The sequence below is a fragment of the Leuresthes tenuis genome, unplaced genomic scaffold (genome assembly GCF_036924035.1).
Source record: "Leuresthes tenuis unplaced genomic scaffold, fLeuTen1.0.hap1 SCAF_16, whole genome shotgun sequence".
Classification (NCBI taxonomy): domain Eukaryota; kingdom Metazoa; phylum Chordata; class Actinopteri; order Atheriniformes; family Atherinopsidae; genus Leuresthes; species Leuresthes tenuis.
Window position 1 is genome coordinate 20,210,054 of NW_027325370.1, and position 18,550 is coordinate 20,228,603.

General features: G+C 43.9%; 1 protein-coding gene across 2 annotated transcripts in view; it reads right to left on the reverse strand.

Annotated features, from left to right (window-relative positions):
- Nucleotides 1-18,550, reverse strand: part of LOC140271146 (serine/threonine-protein kinase WNK2-like) — a 40,186-nt gene that overhangs the window by 10,284 nt on the left and 11,352 nt on the right. Inside the window, exons 3-21 of one of the 2 annotated variants that reach the window (XM_072366240.1) lie at nt 14,778-14,950; nt 14,480-14,700; nt 14,236-14,393; nt 11,947-12,035; nt 11,298-11,517; nt 9,668-9,944; nt 9,469-9,584; nt 8,268-9,182; nt 6,569-7,663; nt 5,803-5,988; nt 5,181-5,612; nt 4,441-4,782; nt 4,182-4,225; nt 3,256-3,415; nt 3,038-3,154; nt 2,333-2,503; nt 2,023-2,065; nt 1,782-1,880; nt 200-963 (exon numbers count right to left, since the gene is read on the reverse strand). In XM_072366240.1, the coding sequence (XP_072222341.1) occupies nt 200-963; nt 1,782-1,880; nt 2,023-2,065; nt 2,333-2,503; nt 3,038-3,154; nt 3,256-3,415; nt 4,182-4,225; nt 4,441-4,782; nt 5,181-5,612; nt 5,803-5,988; nt 6,569-7,663; nt 8,268-9,182; nt 9,469-9,584; nt 9,668-9,944; nt 11,298-11,517; nt 11,947-12,035; nt 14,236-14,393; nt 14,480-14,700; nt 14,778-14,950 (5,622 nt within the window). The remainder of the gene's footprint in view (nt 1-199; nt 964-1,781; nt 1,881-2,022; nt 2,066-2,332; nt 2,504-3,037; nt 3,155-3,255; nt 3,416-4,181; nt 4,226-4,440; nt 4,783-5,180; nt 5,613-5,802; nt 5,989-6,568; nt 7,664-8,267; nt 9,183-9,468; nt 9,585-9,667; nt 9,945-11,297; nt 11,518-11,946; nt 12,036-14,235; nt 14,394-14,479; nt 14,701-14,777; nt 14,951-18,550) is intronic. The other variant, XM_072366241.1, reaches the window with a different exon arrangement.

The window sequence follows — 18,550 nt, forward strand, 5'->3', positions numbered from 1 at the left end:
GCACTAGTCCCCATGAGAGGATAAATCATCATGGTATATGCAGTCATTTTGTTATCCACTGCTGCCTCTACACTCTGTATAGATCGTGCTTTTCAACAGTACAGCGCTGGGAAACACCAACCGATATGGTCATCAATACAGCTCCAAATCCAAATGCTCACATTTCTGTCATTCACAGGCACAAAACAGTGCATCTTACCAGTTGTTCCATCTTTTTCTTTGCGAGTGGTGCCTCGGTGCTCTGGCTGTCTGAGACTGCAGGGGAGCTCGGCCCCTCTGTGCTGGAGGCATGAGGTTCAGACACGGTGCTTGAGGGCTGGGAGGGAGCGTGCTCCTGGTACAACAGGTTCCTGAGCTTCTCGTCCAAAGTCTTAATAGTACGATCAACGAACTCCACCCTGCGTGGCCCCTCACTGTCTGACTCTCCTTGTCCCCCACACTGCTGCTGGCTGGATGACTGGGAGCTCTGATGTGCGGGACTCTGAGGCTGGGAGGTTACTGTGCCAGGCTGCATAGGTGTGGCATATGGCTGCTGCAGCACCACAGACTGGTGGCTGACCAACTGAGGTGGTAGTTCTCCAGTTGGGCTGGCTTTCTGATTTGGTTGATTGGCTTGTGATGAGGCACCAGCTCCTGCTCCTTTATCGGTGGTATTAACATCCAGAGATACAGGCGGCACAATAGCGCAGCATGGCATATCCGCCACCATAGAGACAGCAGAAATGCAAGGTTCTTCAGCAGGTTGGGAGTTGTGAAGATCAATGCTCCCAGCAGCAAGGGCATTCTTATTAACACTGGGCTGGGTTTGCTGGACCTGGGATTTGCCAGTGATCTGGTCGGGAAGTTGAACCGAGGTGGGTAAAGAGGAGGAGGAGGATGGGCTTTGGGAAGATAAAGAGGTGGCTGGTGTAGTCACAGCAGCTGCGTTGCTGTTGGGCCTGACAGGCAATGACTTCTCATATTCTGAGGAAATGAAAAGATCAGTGTTAATGAGAATGAGAACAGACAGAGTTAATCAGCTAAGGCTATGAGGCAAAGGAGCTAGGTGCTTTGTCTGCCCAAGTGTTACATCATCGCTCGGATTCCCCCATCAGCTTCAGTCAGCTGGAGTAAAATCCTGCACTTCATTTCAGCCCAAAGTCAATGCTCTTATGTATCTGATCCAGTCACACAAAAAACACACAGAAGCACAATCAATTGCATGTGCTGCGTCTTCACCAACAACAGCAAGAAAGACATTTGTTATCAGCCAAGTCCGCCAGAAGTTATGCTGGATATCCACCTGCGAGGCACTACTGCTGCAAAAGCAGTATGCGTTTATACTTCCTGGACATCCTGCGTTTAGACATCCCGGCTGATTTCCTGATACTGATTTCGGAATCAGTCATTATTATAGTCTCATAGTTGCTGTTTTTGCTGCGAAGCGGCAAGTCACGGTTGATCAGCCGCAGGTTACACCTGGCAGCCACACTGCACGCAGTTACGCGGAGCAACACAGATATTTTTCAGTTGAGAAAACTGAAAAATATCCGCTTTCAGTAGCGGTCAGATTGGCTCCCCAATGAGAAGACCCACCAGCTTCTCCAAACAGAGAGTGCTCTGACCGGTGCCAACTACTCCTATACGTCACACAACATTCATTAAAAAAATCCAAACTATCCCTTTAATCTTAAATTTTAACTCAGGCCGGGTGCAAAACAAATCCTTTCTATTAACTAAAAAGAAACTAAGAAATTTGAAGTCACAGGGGAGGCATCAGTAACAGGAAGTGTGCAGCTTACCTTGAGCTGTAGAGGTGTGTGATGAAGTATTATCTTTGTCTTGCACAGGTGTCTCAGCAACAGGGCAGATAATAAACCAGCGCTTGCCAGTGTGAAGGACTGTCGAGGACAGAGACAGATAATCTCATTTATCCATATTGATTTAAAAAAAAAAAAAAACTTCCCTTTTTGTCTTTAAACCAGAAAATATTTGCTTTCATTACAATGAACGAGAACATAACTAGATACTTTCACAACTTACCATTTTGTTGGTACACTAGGTGTGGGGTGCGGGGTTCTGAGGTCTTTAAAGAAAAGGAGAGAGCGGATACATGTGCATCAGTTTGATGAGACATTTTTAAAAGTATAAAAAGATTGCGCCCAACAAGCCAATAAACTGAAAGAAATAAATCCAGTTAGTTCAAAAATGCCACATCAGCAAGGCTGGTAATTTTTTGGCATCGCTGCGAGCGAAGTCATCTTGAGAGTGCTGTCAGGATGGTGTATCCAAGGCAGAGGCACTCGTAGACAGATTGCACCATTGCAACTATTAACTGTCAACAGTTTCTCACCTCTGCTCCCAGTGCGCCAGCTCCTTCACTCGGTTTAGGGCTGCATCCCTGGTCAGAGTTCCTCTCACCCTCCGTGTCCTCACTCAGCATGTCCTCAGCCTTGTCCACAATGTCTTTCAGCTGTTCAATGAAGACCTCTTTTTCCGGGGGCAGAATGAAATCGTTCTCCACCTGAAGAGAAGCGTGGAGAAAAGGAAATCACAGAAGCATTTCACCTGAATAAATACAGGTTTGAATAACAGTGTTTATAGCTTTGAAATTAACTGATATGCTTTACAAGACCATTAAAGGACAAAGAGAAAACAGAAAGTCACTTGAAAAATTCAGGTATACTCTCATCATGCCACGAAAAAGCAAATGTTATCGTCATGGCCTATCGTTTATGGCCTTAAGTTAATCAACCTTTTTTTTTTTTTAGGCAAATGCCTTGGACCATGATGAGTTAGAAGAGCAGCTATACCATTCAATTTCTATCTCTCACTAAACATATTCAGTACAAGTTAGCTCAGCTTTAGAGAAGCGAGAAAGTTTTGAAGGAAGACTGATTTTTTTTTTTTCCCTTTCTTCTTCTTCTTCATTTTGCTGCATTGCAGCTGAAACCAACAGGGAGCTTCTGAACTGAGATCTGAGACTAAATCTTTGACACCATGCTTCCAAAAACTCCTGCAACAACTGGCGTGGCAGCAACACATTTCTCTGACATACCATGTAAGTAGCTATCTCTTCTGGTGCGTCTCCATCCAGGTCAAATTTAAAAGTGACCATTTTATGGTTGTGAGTCTCCAGCTGACACTCTACCATCTTATCCCCAGTGTTACACACCTGCAACATAAGCAAAAGCAACACGTTCATTGTTTACTGTTGGAGTTTTCTTTTCTTTTTGACACGGGCCATGTGTTTGTTGCAATATATGGGTCACCCACGTTGAGCATGTTGAGCTTAGGTCTGTTAATCTTCTCCTGTCGAGAACGGGTGCGCGTGGACCTGCGGTGGTGCTTGCGCACTTTCCCGTCACCCTTGCCTCCATGTGTCCCTTCGTAACCGTCGCTCATCTCCTTTCCTGACGTGGCATCAGAGTTGACACTGTTTTTGGGGAAAGTTGAGCAGTTGCAGTAATCAGTAAAATCAGTCTGGTGTTGTTAGCTTAACACCTAAACACATAATTGGCAGCTGTTAGGTTAAGGTTTCAAGTTTAAAACGTACCCGCAGCGGTTTATAATACTTAAACAGAAACTAAGAAGCTAAAAGAACGCCCGAACGTGTTCAAAACACGCCCTAAATACCTTAATGTGGGAAAGTGATAAAGGGAGATATGGTTGATAAGATAAGGAATAAATGAGAAGGAATAACCTCCTGAACTGAGAAACACAAGGAGGTCTATTATCGCACAACTTGTAATAAGAAGGAGTCTTTAACTCCACCTCGCTGATCAGGATTAGTTATAAGGTTTTGTATGGTTTATCTCTCCTGGAATGCCTGGAGGATTCCAGGAGAGTGATGGCCATGGGTGATGCTGAGCTGCACATGACCTGCACATGACTTTAACGGGCATATAGATTTGTGGGAGATTAACTGTCTGCTGAAAGCGCAGAAGTAAAACTGGTCACCTGTAAGATTAACAAATGCAGTTCAAGTTTTATTCACAGGCTACTTTAGACAACTTGACTTTACATTCACAACATTGACAAACGAGTTGAGTGCTGTTCCATCATTTGTAAGTCATTCTGAATTGAGAGGTCCTAAAACTATTGAAAGACCATTAGCTTGAAAACAACGCTGTTCTTCTGTAAAGATGCTTTTTCAATGATCCTTTTAACCGAATATCTTGGCTGAGGAGAAATAAGCTTACCTGTCATAGCTCTGTCCTCTGGAGTGTTTCTCAGCAGCTTGATCCTACAGATGACAAATTCCAAAAATAAACCAGAGAAAATAATAAAAAACGTAGAAGAGCCTTGCATCTACTGGTATTGCATTAACATTTTATTCTGACAGCAGCTTTAAACAAGGTATAGTGATGCCACATATTAGTAGGCTGGCATCTATGTGGAGCGCTGTAAGACATTAGTAAAGAGAACTTGTAAGTAATTCAGTCAAGGATGCATCCATACCTCAACATTAACCTCTGATGGACCTTGACCTGCAGCTCCTGCAACATTGCTGAGCATTTTCTGCTGAGGAAGAGTGGAACTAGCAGACCCAGATGAAGCTCTCTGTGAGTCAGAGGATTGCAGCACAGGAATTTGGCTTTGAACCCGACTCTGGTTCTGGGCCTGTAGGGGCAACTGGCATGACTTCATATTGTCCAGCTGGGATGCTGCAGTGGCTGTGCGCAGGTCTGCCCCATTCTGCACCGGTGAGGAGAAGACTGCAGGTTGTGTGAGCTGAGCAGGCTGGACGGGCTGAGCACTGGGGACAGGCTCGGGATGGCTGCCGTAGGCTTGCTGAGTAATCTGCAATAAAACATGAAGACATAATCAGTTTTTATAGTTTTTTTTTTGTAGTTGCATCTTTAAAGATTCCGAATCCCATTTAATTGTGTTTTTTTCTTGATTTGAAAAAAATATTCTAGATCTAGGAAGCAGAATATTAAAAATACCCTGAATCAACAAAGACGACACTTTTCTATTTGAATTACTCAATCTGACTGACACATCAAACATAAACTTTGTTTCCTTGTTTCCTCTGAAAACAAAACATTTATGTGTTGTGCAACACTGGCAAAAGAAATATCCGACAGATTCATGTGATCAAAAGTTCTCTTCAGAAACCCACCTTAAACATACAATCAATCAAATTTCACTCCACACCTTTTTAGCAAAATGTGCTTCGTTGCAGCTGTCATAATTACCTGTATCAGAGTCTGAGTGCTGCCATTTATGGGAAGGTGTGTGCTCAGGCACGGCGCAATGTGTGTGTGTATGGGGTGGGTAGCCAGTGCCGATGTAAATGCATATTGTGTATGAGAGGCTTCAGATTTAGCAGTTTGCTGTAGAGCAATGGTGGGTTGGTGCTGTGGGGATGTGGGTTCCACCCTCCCCAGCATATGTGAGGAGGATGGTATGAAGGACACTGGGATGGGTGAAGCTAATGCGTTTTCAACGTGCAGGGGAGAAAGAGGAGAGACCGAGGGAGTGACAGGGAGCGCATGTCCAGGAGAAAGAAAGACATGACTTAGGGAAGAGGAGACTGAAAGGTGAGGATCAGTGCAGGACTGAGGGTAGGAAGAGTCACAGTCAATCACAGTCGTCATCACCTGGACTGTGGGATACTGTGAAGGAAACTGAAGGAAACAGGAAGAGAGAGGAAAATCATATAATCTAGAAAGTTTAAATGAAGAGGGGTGATGCATTAAAATATCTTCCAACTCTTGTGATTGGTCTTCAAATACAGTGTAAGCCAAGAAAAAAAAGAAAAACATCACCTTAAACATGAAAAAAATATATATACATTTGACTAAAAACTGACAATACCTGGGATGGTTGTGATTGTTGGAGTGAGGTTGAAATCTGCAGAGGTTGGAGTTGTTGGTGGACAGTCTGAGCCATTGGCTGCTGAGGAGGAAGTGCCTGGTTTAGTGCAGCTGACTGGTTGAGATTCTGCCCATGGCTTTGTCCATCTTGTCCAAGCTGTGAAATGCTCTGACCAGTGAGATTATTCTACAGTACGAAACACACAAAAAAGGATTACTTGCAAGGATCGCACTTTAATCCCTCATTTCAACTGATTTCCTGCTCTTGAACAAGACAAGTTTGGTCATTTTCCTTCCTGTTCTTATGTCTGGACCTCGTCTGAATCTTTGCACAAACAGACCACACAAGCCTGGGAGGGGTAAAGCATCCAGTGACTAAAAGCCACGATTATTGCTTTCATTACCGTTTCCATTATCTACCAGCTGGCAGGCATCTGAGGAAACTCCTGTTTATTGTTCGATTTTTCATTCAGTTACTGTTCACCAACACAACCGTTTCCATTTCAGCCGAATCACAACACAACCAGGCAACACAGCACAAGTAGTATCAAGCTGACAATAACCCAAATATATGTTTTTTCTCACGTTGATGAAGTGTGCAGAGACAAAAGAGGGAGATCAAATGTAAGAAAGAAATGAAGCAAAGATAGCATTGAAATTTACGGGAAGAAAAAAAGAACTGGTCATCAGTATGGGAGAAAAAAAACAAGACATTCTGCCATTTCACTAGAATGCGCTGAATTATGATCGTCACACAGGAAACTCACCTGCTGGGTAATATGTGCAGCATGGCTTTGCTGGGAAGCAACAGGGAAGCTCTGAGGAGCTACCGCCTGGTTAGTTCCTCCGTAACCCTGTGTTACAGCAACGGACTGTGCCAGCAGGTACTGGTTCTGGCCTGCTGCAGTCTGCTGGGGGGCAGTATGTGCATAACTCTGAGAGACGACATCGGGTTGACCTGGTGTGAAGTAACTTTGATGTTCGGTGGCAACCTGTACAAATGGAGCTGCTGTTGGATGGGGCTGAGACTGGGACACATCCTGGCTCTGTTGTGAAACTGTCTGCAGGACTTTTTGACTGTGTTGCTGAGGAGTTGCAGTGTGTACTTGTTGCTGTGAAGGACACTGAAGACTCTGAGATGGGGGTGTGTGCTGTGGTGCCATTTGATTGTGTAGCTTATGCAACGTTTCCTGGTTATGCTGGTTATAAGTCTGTCCAGCATTTAGTGTCTGTTGTACACCTGATTGAGGATTTTGTGTCGAGGGTAAAGGGTAAAGTGCTGGTGTGGGGAGGTTCAGAGGAGGCTGCTGACTGGGATGTTTAACTGAGACGACTTGAGCCTGCTGAAGTGTGCTAGGAGCATGTGCAGACTGACACTGGATTGTGGCTGTCATGGCTGGGGCACCTGATGCAAGAGGACAGCTTTGGGGTGGCTGCTGTGCTGGCACGGTGGCTGCTGCAGTTCGATGCTGAACTGACGCAGCGTATCCTGTTGCAGACTGAGCCTGCTGCTGAGCTGATGCCACAGAGTGCCCAGAACTTTGCTGGATTTGCAAAGGAAAAGTCAAAGAGCTTGCTGCTGTTGCCTGCTGCTGTTGGTGTCCTGGAGCTTGGTAGCTCTGTGCAACATGTTGTGGCAATGCTGACGTTGCAATATTTACTGCAGCTTGAGTTTGCTGCTGAACGTTTATTGAGCACAGGCTGGCTGGAGCTGGTGTTGCAGCACTGTGCTGGCCAACATATAGAGCAGCAGGGGGGTAACTCTGTTCATGCTGAACGTACTGCTGTGGTGCATGTACAGCTGTGCTTGAGGAGGGCAGGCCCTGGACAGATGGCTGATTCTGGTGACTTGCAGAATTGGCCTGAAGACACATAGGAGAGCAAAGTTAGACTCTCATGGGAATGCATTTATTTTCTGGACAATGATAGAAATCTCACAAAAGCCACATGTACCATTTACATTAAGTAACACCAGATGCAAGTATAATGAAAGGATGAGGACTAAAACTAAGTTGATGGAACATCGGTTTCAACATTGAGCAGACATCGACAGGTATGAGTTGGACACAAAGAAGAAACGGGAAAGATCAAAAAGGATCAAAATCACCCCCCCTCTTCTCCTTGAAATATCTATCCATGGCAAGCTAAGGAGAAAGTCAGCTGTTGCATTAGCCCAGCAAAGCACAAAGGAAAAAGTTCAAATCTAGGTTGTAGAATAGGTTGGTTAAGGTTAATCAGAAGGGAAATGTAGTCTGTTAGAGGTTGCACCATTCTCCCCCGACAGTAGCAAGCTTCTAATTTCTAAGCTGGTCAGCGCTCAAGGTCTTTGAAGGCAACTACGACAGGAGATCGGCCCGGCTCCATGCAGAATAAAGCTACATTTCCTACAGGTTGGGAGAAATTTGTGAAGCAAGATTTGGCTCCAAAACAGGAAGCTAAAGCAACTTGTTTGCTACTGTGACCTACCACTCCCACAGCAGTGGTAGTTGTCTGCTCTCTGGAAAAGTATCCATCTTCACACTTCTGGGGTGATTCTCGATCCTCAAAAAAACTGCCAAACTGGGAATGACTCCTGAGGCCACAGTCTCCATCACCGTGGGCGGGTCTTTGGGCTGCTGAGGAGTGCAACACGGAGGTGTGGCTGGATGTGGTGTGACAAGGAGCTGGTCTGCGGCTGATTATATTAAAGAGGGACTGCTGCAGCATGAAGAAGTTTGAATAATCACTTGAACCTTTTGGTTGTCCATGACCAGTGGTGCTCATTTTTCCACCTGATACCGAGTGGTGTCTTAAGTCACATGGACACTGATGTTTCGGCATGACAGATGGATGACGGTGGTTCCCATCTTGTGACTTTAACAGAAGCAAACAGAGGCAGGCCTGGCACATGGAACTTCTATGCATTGCAGAAAGGTGCGTGTGATTTGATGTTAGACTCAGAAGACTACTGAGGTCAGAGTGTCTGCGTCCACTTGGCCCAGGGAGAGCTAATTTCTCACTGTTGGCCCCTGACGACGGTCTGATGCAGGTATCACTAAGGCGGCGAAACTCAGAAGGTGAAGAAACAGGGGAGACTTGAAGCAATGGCACAGACCTCTGGGAGGGAAACCCATCCTTGGTCTCAGAGTGCGGCTCTGTGGGGCTGAGTTCCAACTCGGTCTCTGTTACCACGAGGGTGGGACTGATTGATCTATGAGACTGAATACAAGCATGGAGTTGAGCAATTTGGGCTGCCCTTTGAGTATCGATAACAGGGGCACTTCCCCTCCGTCCTCCAGTTCCCAATCGAGTCCTGATCGGTGGACTCAGCGTTGCCCCCCAGACTTCACCATTTTCACAGGAATGAGGTCTTTCGGTCAGATAAGAGCTACCACTCTGGCACTGATCAAGGAACAAGCCAAAAGCAGAACATGTTACTCAAATGAACAGGGTATAACCAAAAAAAATTGAGGACAAACAAACTTGTACATATTTGCATTCACGTTGGAGGACTAATCTGTGTGTATGCATGTCGACCGCTTTAGTTTGAGAAGGCAGGTTCAGCTCAGAGCTCATGAGCATATTAGCGAGTCTGGAAGAGTATGTGCATATGTGTTTGTGTGCGAGCGTATCTTAATAAATCTGAATGTGCATCGTCTACTACGATGTGTAAACTCCTGATACAGACCTGTTGTGTTGCCATAGCAATAGGTTCCAGCAGGGACTGGTAGAGGACACTCTGCTGGCTGCTGTGGGAATCTGAGTACACAGTGGAGCCCACACCACTGTCAAGTGTGCTGTCTGCTGCAGAGACACAAATTATGTACTCATAAAAAAGTCAAAGATTCAGGTGGGTGTTCTGAGTGGGCAAGAACAGAATCTCTTACATGTCACTGAGGTGGCACTGGTTGGCAGATTATGCAGTCTGGTGTGCTGGTCCACCTCGAGCTCTTCTGGTTCCAGCAAAAGGGGCTGTCCCACATGTGGCACCCCAACAGAGGGGCCCTCAGGTGGTGCCATCTTGATCCTGTGTCCTTCAGTCTGATCCACTGGAACTGCAATAGAAGCTGCTCTCCCTCTTCTCCATTTGATCAGTGCAACGCGGTCCTTGATGGACTTTCCCACCGTCTTAGCGTCGCTCTCCTGGAAAAAGCCCGACTCCACCTGACAAAAAAAAAGGGGGGGGGTTGGAATGAATTTTCAGGATATTTTTAGCACTGAGTATGTGAGAAAAGAGAGGGTGCATTAAAAAGGGGGAGTGTGAGCAGCAGACAGAGAGAGCAAGGAAAGGAAAAAAAGAACAAAAAGGAAAGAAGAGAAAATCTATTTAAAGAGGTCAGGGCTGTGGGGAATAATTCTCTGTCAGCAGCTTGGTTCATTGCTCACAACACAACTGGCTAGAATGTGTCTACTTCACATAAAGATGAAGAAAATGCACCAAACACCTGATTTTCAATCTAAAACATAAAAAGGATAGAGAGAATTAGCAGTGCATGTTAGAACTAAAGATATCTAAATAGAATACAAGTCAGTATGGTGTAAATTTAGTTCAATTAAAACAAAGAGTAAAGTAATTCATCATGTTTTGTACAGAAAACAGATTTAACAACTCAAAAGGAGATCAGAGCTCCTTTCATCTTGGATGTGGTTAGGGTTATGGTGTGACACAAGGGCATGCTGGACATACAGCCTCTTTGTGTCTAATATCATCCTGCATGATCAGGGCTGAAATGACACGGACGATTTGAGGAGAAGAAAGCAGACACGCACCAGACTGCTCAATGAAAGGAAAACAGTGGTCATGCAAGTTGGTTATATGGTTAAATGGTTGGTTATTCTCCTAAACAGCGCATATTTTAGCAAAACTCAATGTTCACGTTCTCTGTCTGAAGTTTTCCCAACAGAATTCATCCAATAACTGTGTAAAAGACATTTTAATGATGATGACAAATGCTGAGAGTTATAGATCAAAACCAAAGTCGCTGGTATCTCAGGCCCAGGAATGTGCATAACAAAAGTTGATGTACATCGAAACAAGTCAGAAGCACATCGTTCAAAGATTCAGAAACTTCTCCAGTGTTGCTTTGTTCTGCATCAAATTTTTATGCCTGGTACTGCGAGTATCTCATCTGCTGAGACATACCGATGAAAACCATGTAAACAAAAGCAAAAAAACAACAACCAAAAGATCAAAACTTAATAACTGGATTCCTGAAACAGAACTGGAAGTTATCACCAGCAATCCAGCCAGATATGAGCACTGCCTCAGCTTGAACACATTTAGCCCCTGAGACACACGAAGCGTGATAAACTGTAATTAGCAGGGGTTCAAACTAAGTCCTAAAGCAGGAACACAGCGCATTTGGAAATGGTCACTCTTGTCTACATGACATTTCAGTGTCCTTAAGACACACAAAACAATGGTAATTATGGCACAGTATTCCCTCTCCCGCTCCTCCTCGAATGAGCAAGTTGTTTTAAGCAGAGTATGACTGTTACTATGAATAATTTACTCACCATCTCTTGTGCCACAACGTCCGGAACCTCCTTCTCCAAGTCAAAAGTGAACTCGATGGCTCCACTCTCCTTGTACTTTCCTTTTAACTTCTTGTGGTCCTCCACCCACAGTTTGAGAGCTATGGAGGTCTTTTGTCCATCGTCCTCCTCGGCGAGCTCCACCCTCACACCCGTGTCCTCGGCAAAGAAAGCGTGGTTCAACAGGTCCTTGATGGTGTAGCTGGGCGAAAGAACAGGGAAGCTCAGACTCCGGCACGGAAGAGATACAGACGATGCAGTGCTGCCACTTAAATTACTGTAATGTAAAATGTTTGCAATAGCAGTAGCTGCAGCTATCTCGATCAAATATTTTGAGCTAGACTTAGTAACTGGGATTATTACCTGTGCTACCCTATAATGACTTATTAAATAAGTCATAGTCTGCAGAAGCTTGTCATGGTCCATTTCCCCCTTGTACACAAAGTCATTATATAACAGATCTAAAAGATTCCCAGCAGATATAGAGGGAGACTGCAGTGCTGCTGAGATTCCAACTGTCAGCGCCACCGCAATGAAGCAGGGGAGGCGAGACAAGGCATGAAAGATGAGAGGGCACCTTGCGGGCCTTTTTTGGCTGGATGCTGGACAATAAAGGGGGGCAGTCACTCACCGCTCCGCTTTCTTTTGGCAGATACATTCACCAATGATCTCCTTGATTTCAGGATCCATGACCTTGTTGTAGCTGGCTGGCTTCACTCCCTGAGGAGATGGAAATATAAACAAAACGCACAATCAGAGGATACTGAGCCGATGACAAATATTGAAAGAAAAACAGAGTGTGTGGGTGTGCTTGTGTTTTGATTTTTTTTTTTTTTTGGCTTATTTCCTTGATACCCAGTCCTCAACGGTTTTATCTTTAAGTATGTCAGGCACACCCTCTGGTCAGTTATAGAATTTATAATCATAAGCTATAATTCTTGTCAGACTCCAAAGAGCATAAAGTCGTCCATAGAAACCTCTCAAACAGCCTTTAGCATTTCCACTTCTAATGAAGACCAGTTCTGTGCCTTTTTTCCCAGATCGCTTTGCTTTTTATTTGAGCTGCTGCTGCAAATGCTCCCATTTGAAAGCCTCTAGACTTTTCAGCAAGGCGCTGGTTGAATCACAGTCGACACTTTTAAGGAACCCAATCAAACGGGGGGGGGGGGGGATTGCCAATTCCCGTAAAAGGAACTTGTACGATTTGTAAAACGGAAATGATCACAACAAGCACAGAAAAAGCCCAGAATATCAATGCTGCTGGTGAGCGCCGTGCTCTTATCGTAAAAGCGACGCTTCAGAGCAGCAAATGCGCAGCATCACTGATAACTTCATTCCACTTGGGGACGGTCCTGCTCTTGTGCATGCTGGTTCACCGTTTACAGCAGCACTACAAAAGGAAATTTGTTGGAGATTTCATGTTGTACCAAGTCAAAATGTCTGCTATGGAAAAACCGATCCTCTCAAATTATTATTATTTTTTTTAAATAAAGGTACATTTTTATCCTTTTGAAGCATCAAATGTGGCACTTTTTAAAATCTGTTAAATCATCAATTCTTGAAACAGGACTATTTCTACATCCAAAGTATGGATTTACACGGCAAGCATCACCTCTTCCGATTTACTTTTCCTCAGAATTACGCAGCCGGACACCGTCTCTATTCACAAGTAGTATAACGGTATCAGAATTTCTTTTTGATTAATTTCCTATTAATACCCTGCAGTGGTATGCAGAAGCAGCAGGTAGAGACAGCTGCTCACGTGATTTATAACCATCGATACGGGATTAGAGCCCCTCGCCATTACCGGCACGTGAGATGATCATCTTTTATCGTCTAACCCCGACAAGTCCCAAGACAGGGGGTAAAATCAATACTTCTCATCAAATCAGGAAGTCCATCATGACTTCAGACACCCCTAATCAGATAATAGTTGGCAGTATGTTTTACCAGGAGAGGAAGACAAAGTTAAATGGCATCTCTACCCTCTCCACCTGGGAATCTAAGACTGAGGATCAGTCTATGTGAAGACAACGCAGATCCTGTGTTCTGAAACTCTCTGAAACAGTTACTGTGTGAAATACTAACTAAAAACATCCAAAAGTCCACCAAAAAAACTCACGTTGATACTAAATAAATGCCATCAGCAAGGTTAATTAATGTTTTGCTGACAGTTTTTGTATCCGAATTCTAGAGATATATTGCATTCAATGTGTGAAAGTTTTTATGTAAAAAAGGACCAGAAAGTTGTACGCAGTACTGATGAACACGAATGAGCCATTAGTGTGACCCCTTTGTTTTGTTATTGCATCATTTCTTCCCTAGAAAACGCAGGAGCAGAGCTGAGGGTATGCGTTCAGTCCAGTTTTGTAGCAGGACAACAAAAAATAAAAAAAACTACCAAGATTAATTTCACAAAAATGGAACAACATGAACCAGTGTTTCAGATAAATGATGGCAATAATGTGCATACGCAGCCATGAAGACAGAACAGTGACGCCTGAACTACAACATACAGAGAATGTGGCCATTCTTCAGTATGGGCAGCATTGTACCTTTATATCGTCTGATAAACCCTTGTTTGCTGTTTAATTCATGTTGAAAATCCTTCCAAGCTGAACCTTAAACCCCCCAGATCCAGTATTGGTCACCTGCTCTCTAAAGACCCTTCTAGTTTGTATTATATTGTCACTCATCTTATCTCTATAAACATCTTGATGAAACTGCAACCTAAAACCACCCAGCACAAAATGTCCTTTTTGGAATTAGATAATTATCTCAATTCATGATTTAATCCGACTTTACTTTTCTTCTAATTCCTCAATATATGTCAAAACAACTGCAGGACTTCTGGGTTGATCCCAGCCAGGGACTTTGATAATTGCAAAATAATCGCAAACTGATTGGCTGGTGGACTCACACTCGTCACTTTGCGGTAAATCTGAGCAGCATTTTGACACTCGGAGTAGGGATATTCTGAGGTGGCCATCTCAAGCATACACATGCCAAAGGCGTAGACGTCCACGGCCTCGTCATAATGCTCCTCATACATCTCTGGAGCCATGAACTCTGGAGTACCTACAGAGAGAGAGTGTGCCCAATGACCCGAATGAATCATAAATCTGCAAAACCACACGGTTAAGTCTCATGCTTAAGTTTCATACCTATGACGCTCTTTGCAAATGAAGCCGCTTTAAGTGTTGCCAATCCTAAGTCCCCAATCTTGACTGACCCTGTAGGTCCAGTTATAAAAATGTTGTCACATTTGAGGTCTCTGTGGATGATAGGAGGTGTCCTGGTGTGAAGAAAGTGAAGGCCTTTCAGGATCTGCCTACACCAGCTTCTCAGCACTTTGGGCTTCATCACCTTGAACCGCTTTAGGTAACTGTATGAAGGAAAGGGAGAGGTGTTAACATGACAATTAAAAAAAAAGGCACAGACCACTCTTATCTTTATACGTACGTTTTCAGTGTTCCTGACGTCATGAGCTCCGTTACTAAAACAATGCACTTCTTCCCTTTAACAGGTGACTCCCAGAAGTCATAGAAGCGAACGATGTTGGGATGTTGAAGACCCTTCAACATTTCTGCCTCCTCCTTAAAGCGCTGACGTTCCATTTTGGACAGCTTACGGTCCTAAAGGAAATGGCATTTGCAAAAGAAATATTCAATACTGAGTGGCAACAATAAATGCTCATCGGGTGTGCTTTTGCAAGTGGAAAGAAGTGAGAAGTGAGAGAGAGGGTGTGTGTCAGTCCATATGCACACCTCTAATTAGAACATATGTATAATCAAAGCTCAGTATGCCGTCAGTATGTGGAAAAACAAACAAAAAAAAAACATCCCGACGAGTGACAGACAAAAGTTGAGCCTGAATATTTTCCATCTGCGTGACATTTAACATACACATATATGTCATATCCAGCAGAGATAGAGGGGCGATAAACAGTGAGACAATGAACCCAGATACAAGCACGGTCACACCCACAACACGCTGCAGCTTAAGGTTATGTCACTGATCTCTTCCATTTTTCTCAGTCTCCTTCGTATGCGCGCTCGCTCTCCCAACCAATACCTTTAGCTTCTTTCTCCCCTCCCCCTACATCTGCAACCCATCCCTTTCTCTGCACCCCTCGCATCAACCACTCCCTTCTCCAACACCATATATTCCCCACATACGCAGAAACATCTTCAGTCACCCCAACCTCTCCCTGCTGTTGCTCTGCTGTTCACGACAACACTGACCCCACTCTGGCAGCACATTGCTTTATGTGGTGCTAAGTAGAGTTAATTCTTTGCAACATCTTATATATGTAAAAAAAACAAAACAAAAAAAAAAAAACAACATTAACACCTTGCATAACAGACACAAAAGCACTCAATGCAGGACACTGACAAGAAGCAACCCCCCCCCACCCCTCACAGAGACTGGCAACGCTGTTGGAGGAATCAGATGAACACAACCCAGTGGGATCTCATCTATGCAATCATTAACCAAAGTTAATCAAAATAAGCCTGCGCAACCTGAAAAATATAACAAGGAGGCAAAATGTGTACAGAAGTGGAGGGATATGGTGATAAAGCATGGAGAGTGTGTGAGAATGTGGCATATTAGGTTTTGTGTGCAAGCATGTGGGGGGTGGGGATTTTCACTGCACTCTTCTGAAGCTCCATGAATAATTCAGTTCTGCAGAGAACTCTTTCTACAGAGACGGGCTGAGCAAAGGAGGGCTGGGTCCCAAGTTGGGCTGGGTTATCCCAGAGTGCTCTTTACTTGCACAGATGCAACACATAGTCTGATGTATGCCGGAAACATCTCTCAAAGAGGACACAGTGAAGCACTTTTAGGCAATGAACGCTGCAGCTCTCCCTTTAGGCAATGCACTTTTTTGTTTTCTCAGTCTCTTGCCTCCTTTCGTCACCTATGCTGTCATCTTTTAGAAGTCATGCTGCGTTTATTAACCCTCAACTCAGAGTGTTCCGTAAGTCCCAGTCACACTCTCCTCACACCCAACACTTACTCCCTCACTTCTGTTTCCCTCTTAGCAGACGTCAAGGCATCTCCATTATTCAGAGGCCACGTGTACTGAAGACTCACATTCATTGCATGGCAAGATGCACACACACACACACACACACACAGACACACACAGTGCAGCCTACAACAGGAAAAGCATTCTTATCATGCCTGTGTTGTTTGAGGGGAAAAAAGACTCGGGTTTAACATGGCAGAGTTTCTAACTGCCCAGGCAAGGTTAAACACACGTGTGTTTACACACACACACACAGAGAAATAAATAGTGGGCAGCGAGGACAGGAAAATGGATAGTGACATTAGCAGGACACAATCCTTAAAGCTGTGTTCCACACTGCTGCCACCCACTACATCAGTGTGCTGCGCTCTATTAGCTCTTCCAGCTCATACAACACAGACAAAGTAGAATAAGACGTCACAGCAGTGTTTCCCCATGCAGCTGCGGGACCGTGTATTAGCTTAAAATATTAGTTCTGGGAACTTTTCTGGACGATATAGCATGTAACTGCAAAACAGAGTCAGAATCACGTCTCCCGTACTGCATACGGTTTATTTAAGAGGGACCATCAGCCCAGCTAATTCACCAGAAGATTTAGGGCTAAATAAAGCAAAGCTGCTAAATTATTTTACATTAAAGACTGTAGCCATCTCCCTGTCAGCTACTGAAGTCTGCTTAATCTTTAGGCAGAGCGGGGATACTGCTGTAGGATTTGTTTGTCAGTTACAATGAAGCCATCTATCCAAAAGAATGTACAGTATGCACTCATAGATGGTATCGCTCTAGATGCCTTACAGTGCCATCAAAATGGATTCCTGGGTAAGTATACATTGATGTAGGGGTGAGGGACTCTGCAAAGAAGCAGGCTTTCTCCAAACTAACTGCTTAGACTGAAAACTAATGGAGCCTGACCAAAGCAATCATGCCTATGAACAGCCTTCGTTGGCAAAATGCTAAGTGCCATTTCTCATCTTTTGTCTACATCTGTGACTCTTATTTATTATGCCATCTCTGCATGAAAAAAAAAACAACCAATGTCGATCAGACTAAACCTTTTTTTTCTACCACCACAATGCCTTTGCCAAATTAGATTATAAAAAAAATAAAACTACTCTGAAAGTACTCTTATGGCCTTTATAGTCAAGAAGCAACCGGTCCATCTGGTTAGTCAGTTAGATGTGCAGAAAGTGCGCATGCCGCAAATCTATCAGTATAAAGAAAAGATTGTGCAGGGGCTCAAAAAAGAAAAGTAAGCTTTAATTAAAAAGAAAAAAAAAAGGGTCAGTGCACTTTTACACAGGTTTTATGAGCTTTCCTCCACAAAAAACAGCTGAGCAGCTGCACTCATTTAGTTTCTACAGTGGAAAATTCAGCTTTTGACAGATCAGCCAGATATGTTGAGCTTAATTTAGAGCTCACTTTCAAAGGTGGCTCTAACCAGACCAGATCACCTCCGTGGTATCCGATGGTCGACAGAAGCTCTGCTCTGGAGAGGATTACCTTCAGGGTGCTGGATTAAATCCTTTGTAAAGAGTAGCAGCCTTTCGCTAATTCTGCTCCTTATTATACAACAGATCGCAAAGTCGGATAAAAGCCACATTAAAATGTCCTCAGCAGAGTCCTGTCTTTGAAACCAAGTTCAGATATTATTACTTATCGAGACTTTGAGTAAACATCAACTACGAATCGCATAAAACCTATTTTATGATACAGCCATCAAACTGTAAAATCTGTTTTGCTCTGCCACAAAAACCAATGCATTCAGAGAAATGTTCTCAATTTGCTGACTGTTCCCTTTCTCACTCCTAATACTGCAGCGGCAGACACTTTAGAATCTGTTCAGCCATCATCACAGAGAATAATAAATCAATAAAACGACTTTCAAACGAAAAAAACAAAACTGTCCTCGTCACATATCCTTCACCGCGGGACAATGTCAGACCTTAAGGCATTTATTGAAGATTAAGTTTCTTTGTAGCTTTCCTCTTTTGCAGCAGTGTTGCTGCAGGCAGTTTTTTCACAACTCTCTATTCCTCACCCGTGCCATAATTAAGTGAGAAGGTAGAGATGTCACAAAACGTCAAATTAAGACACACGTCTGTACTGTCCATCCATGTGTTAATGTGACTGCATGCAGTCACAGTCTGTAAGGCTGTAGCCGACTTAAGACCCCATTTAAATCGCCATAGTTAAATATGTGAGA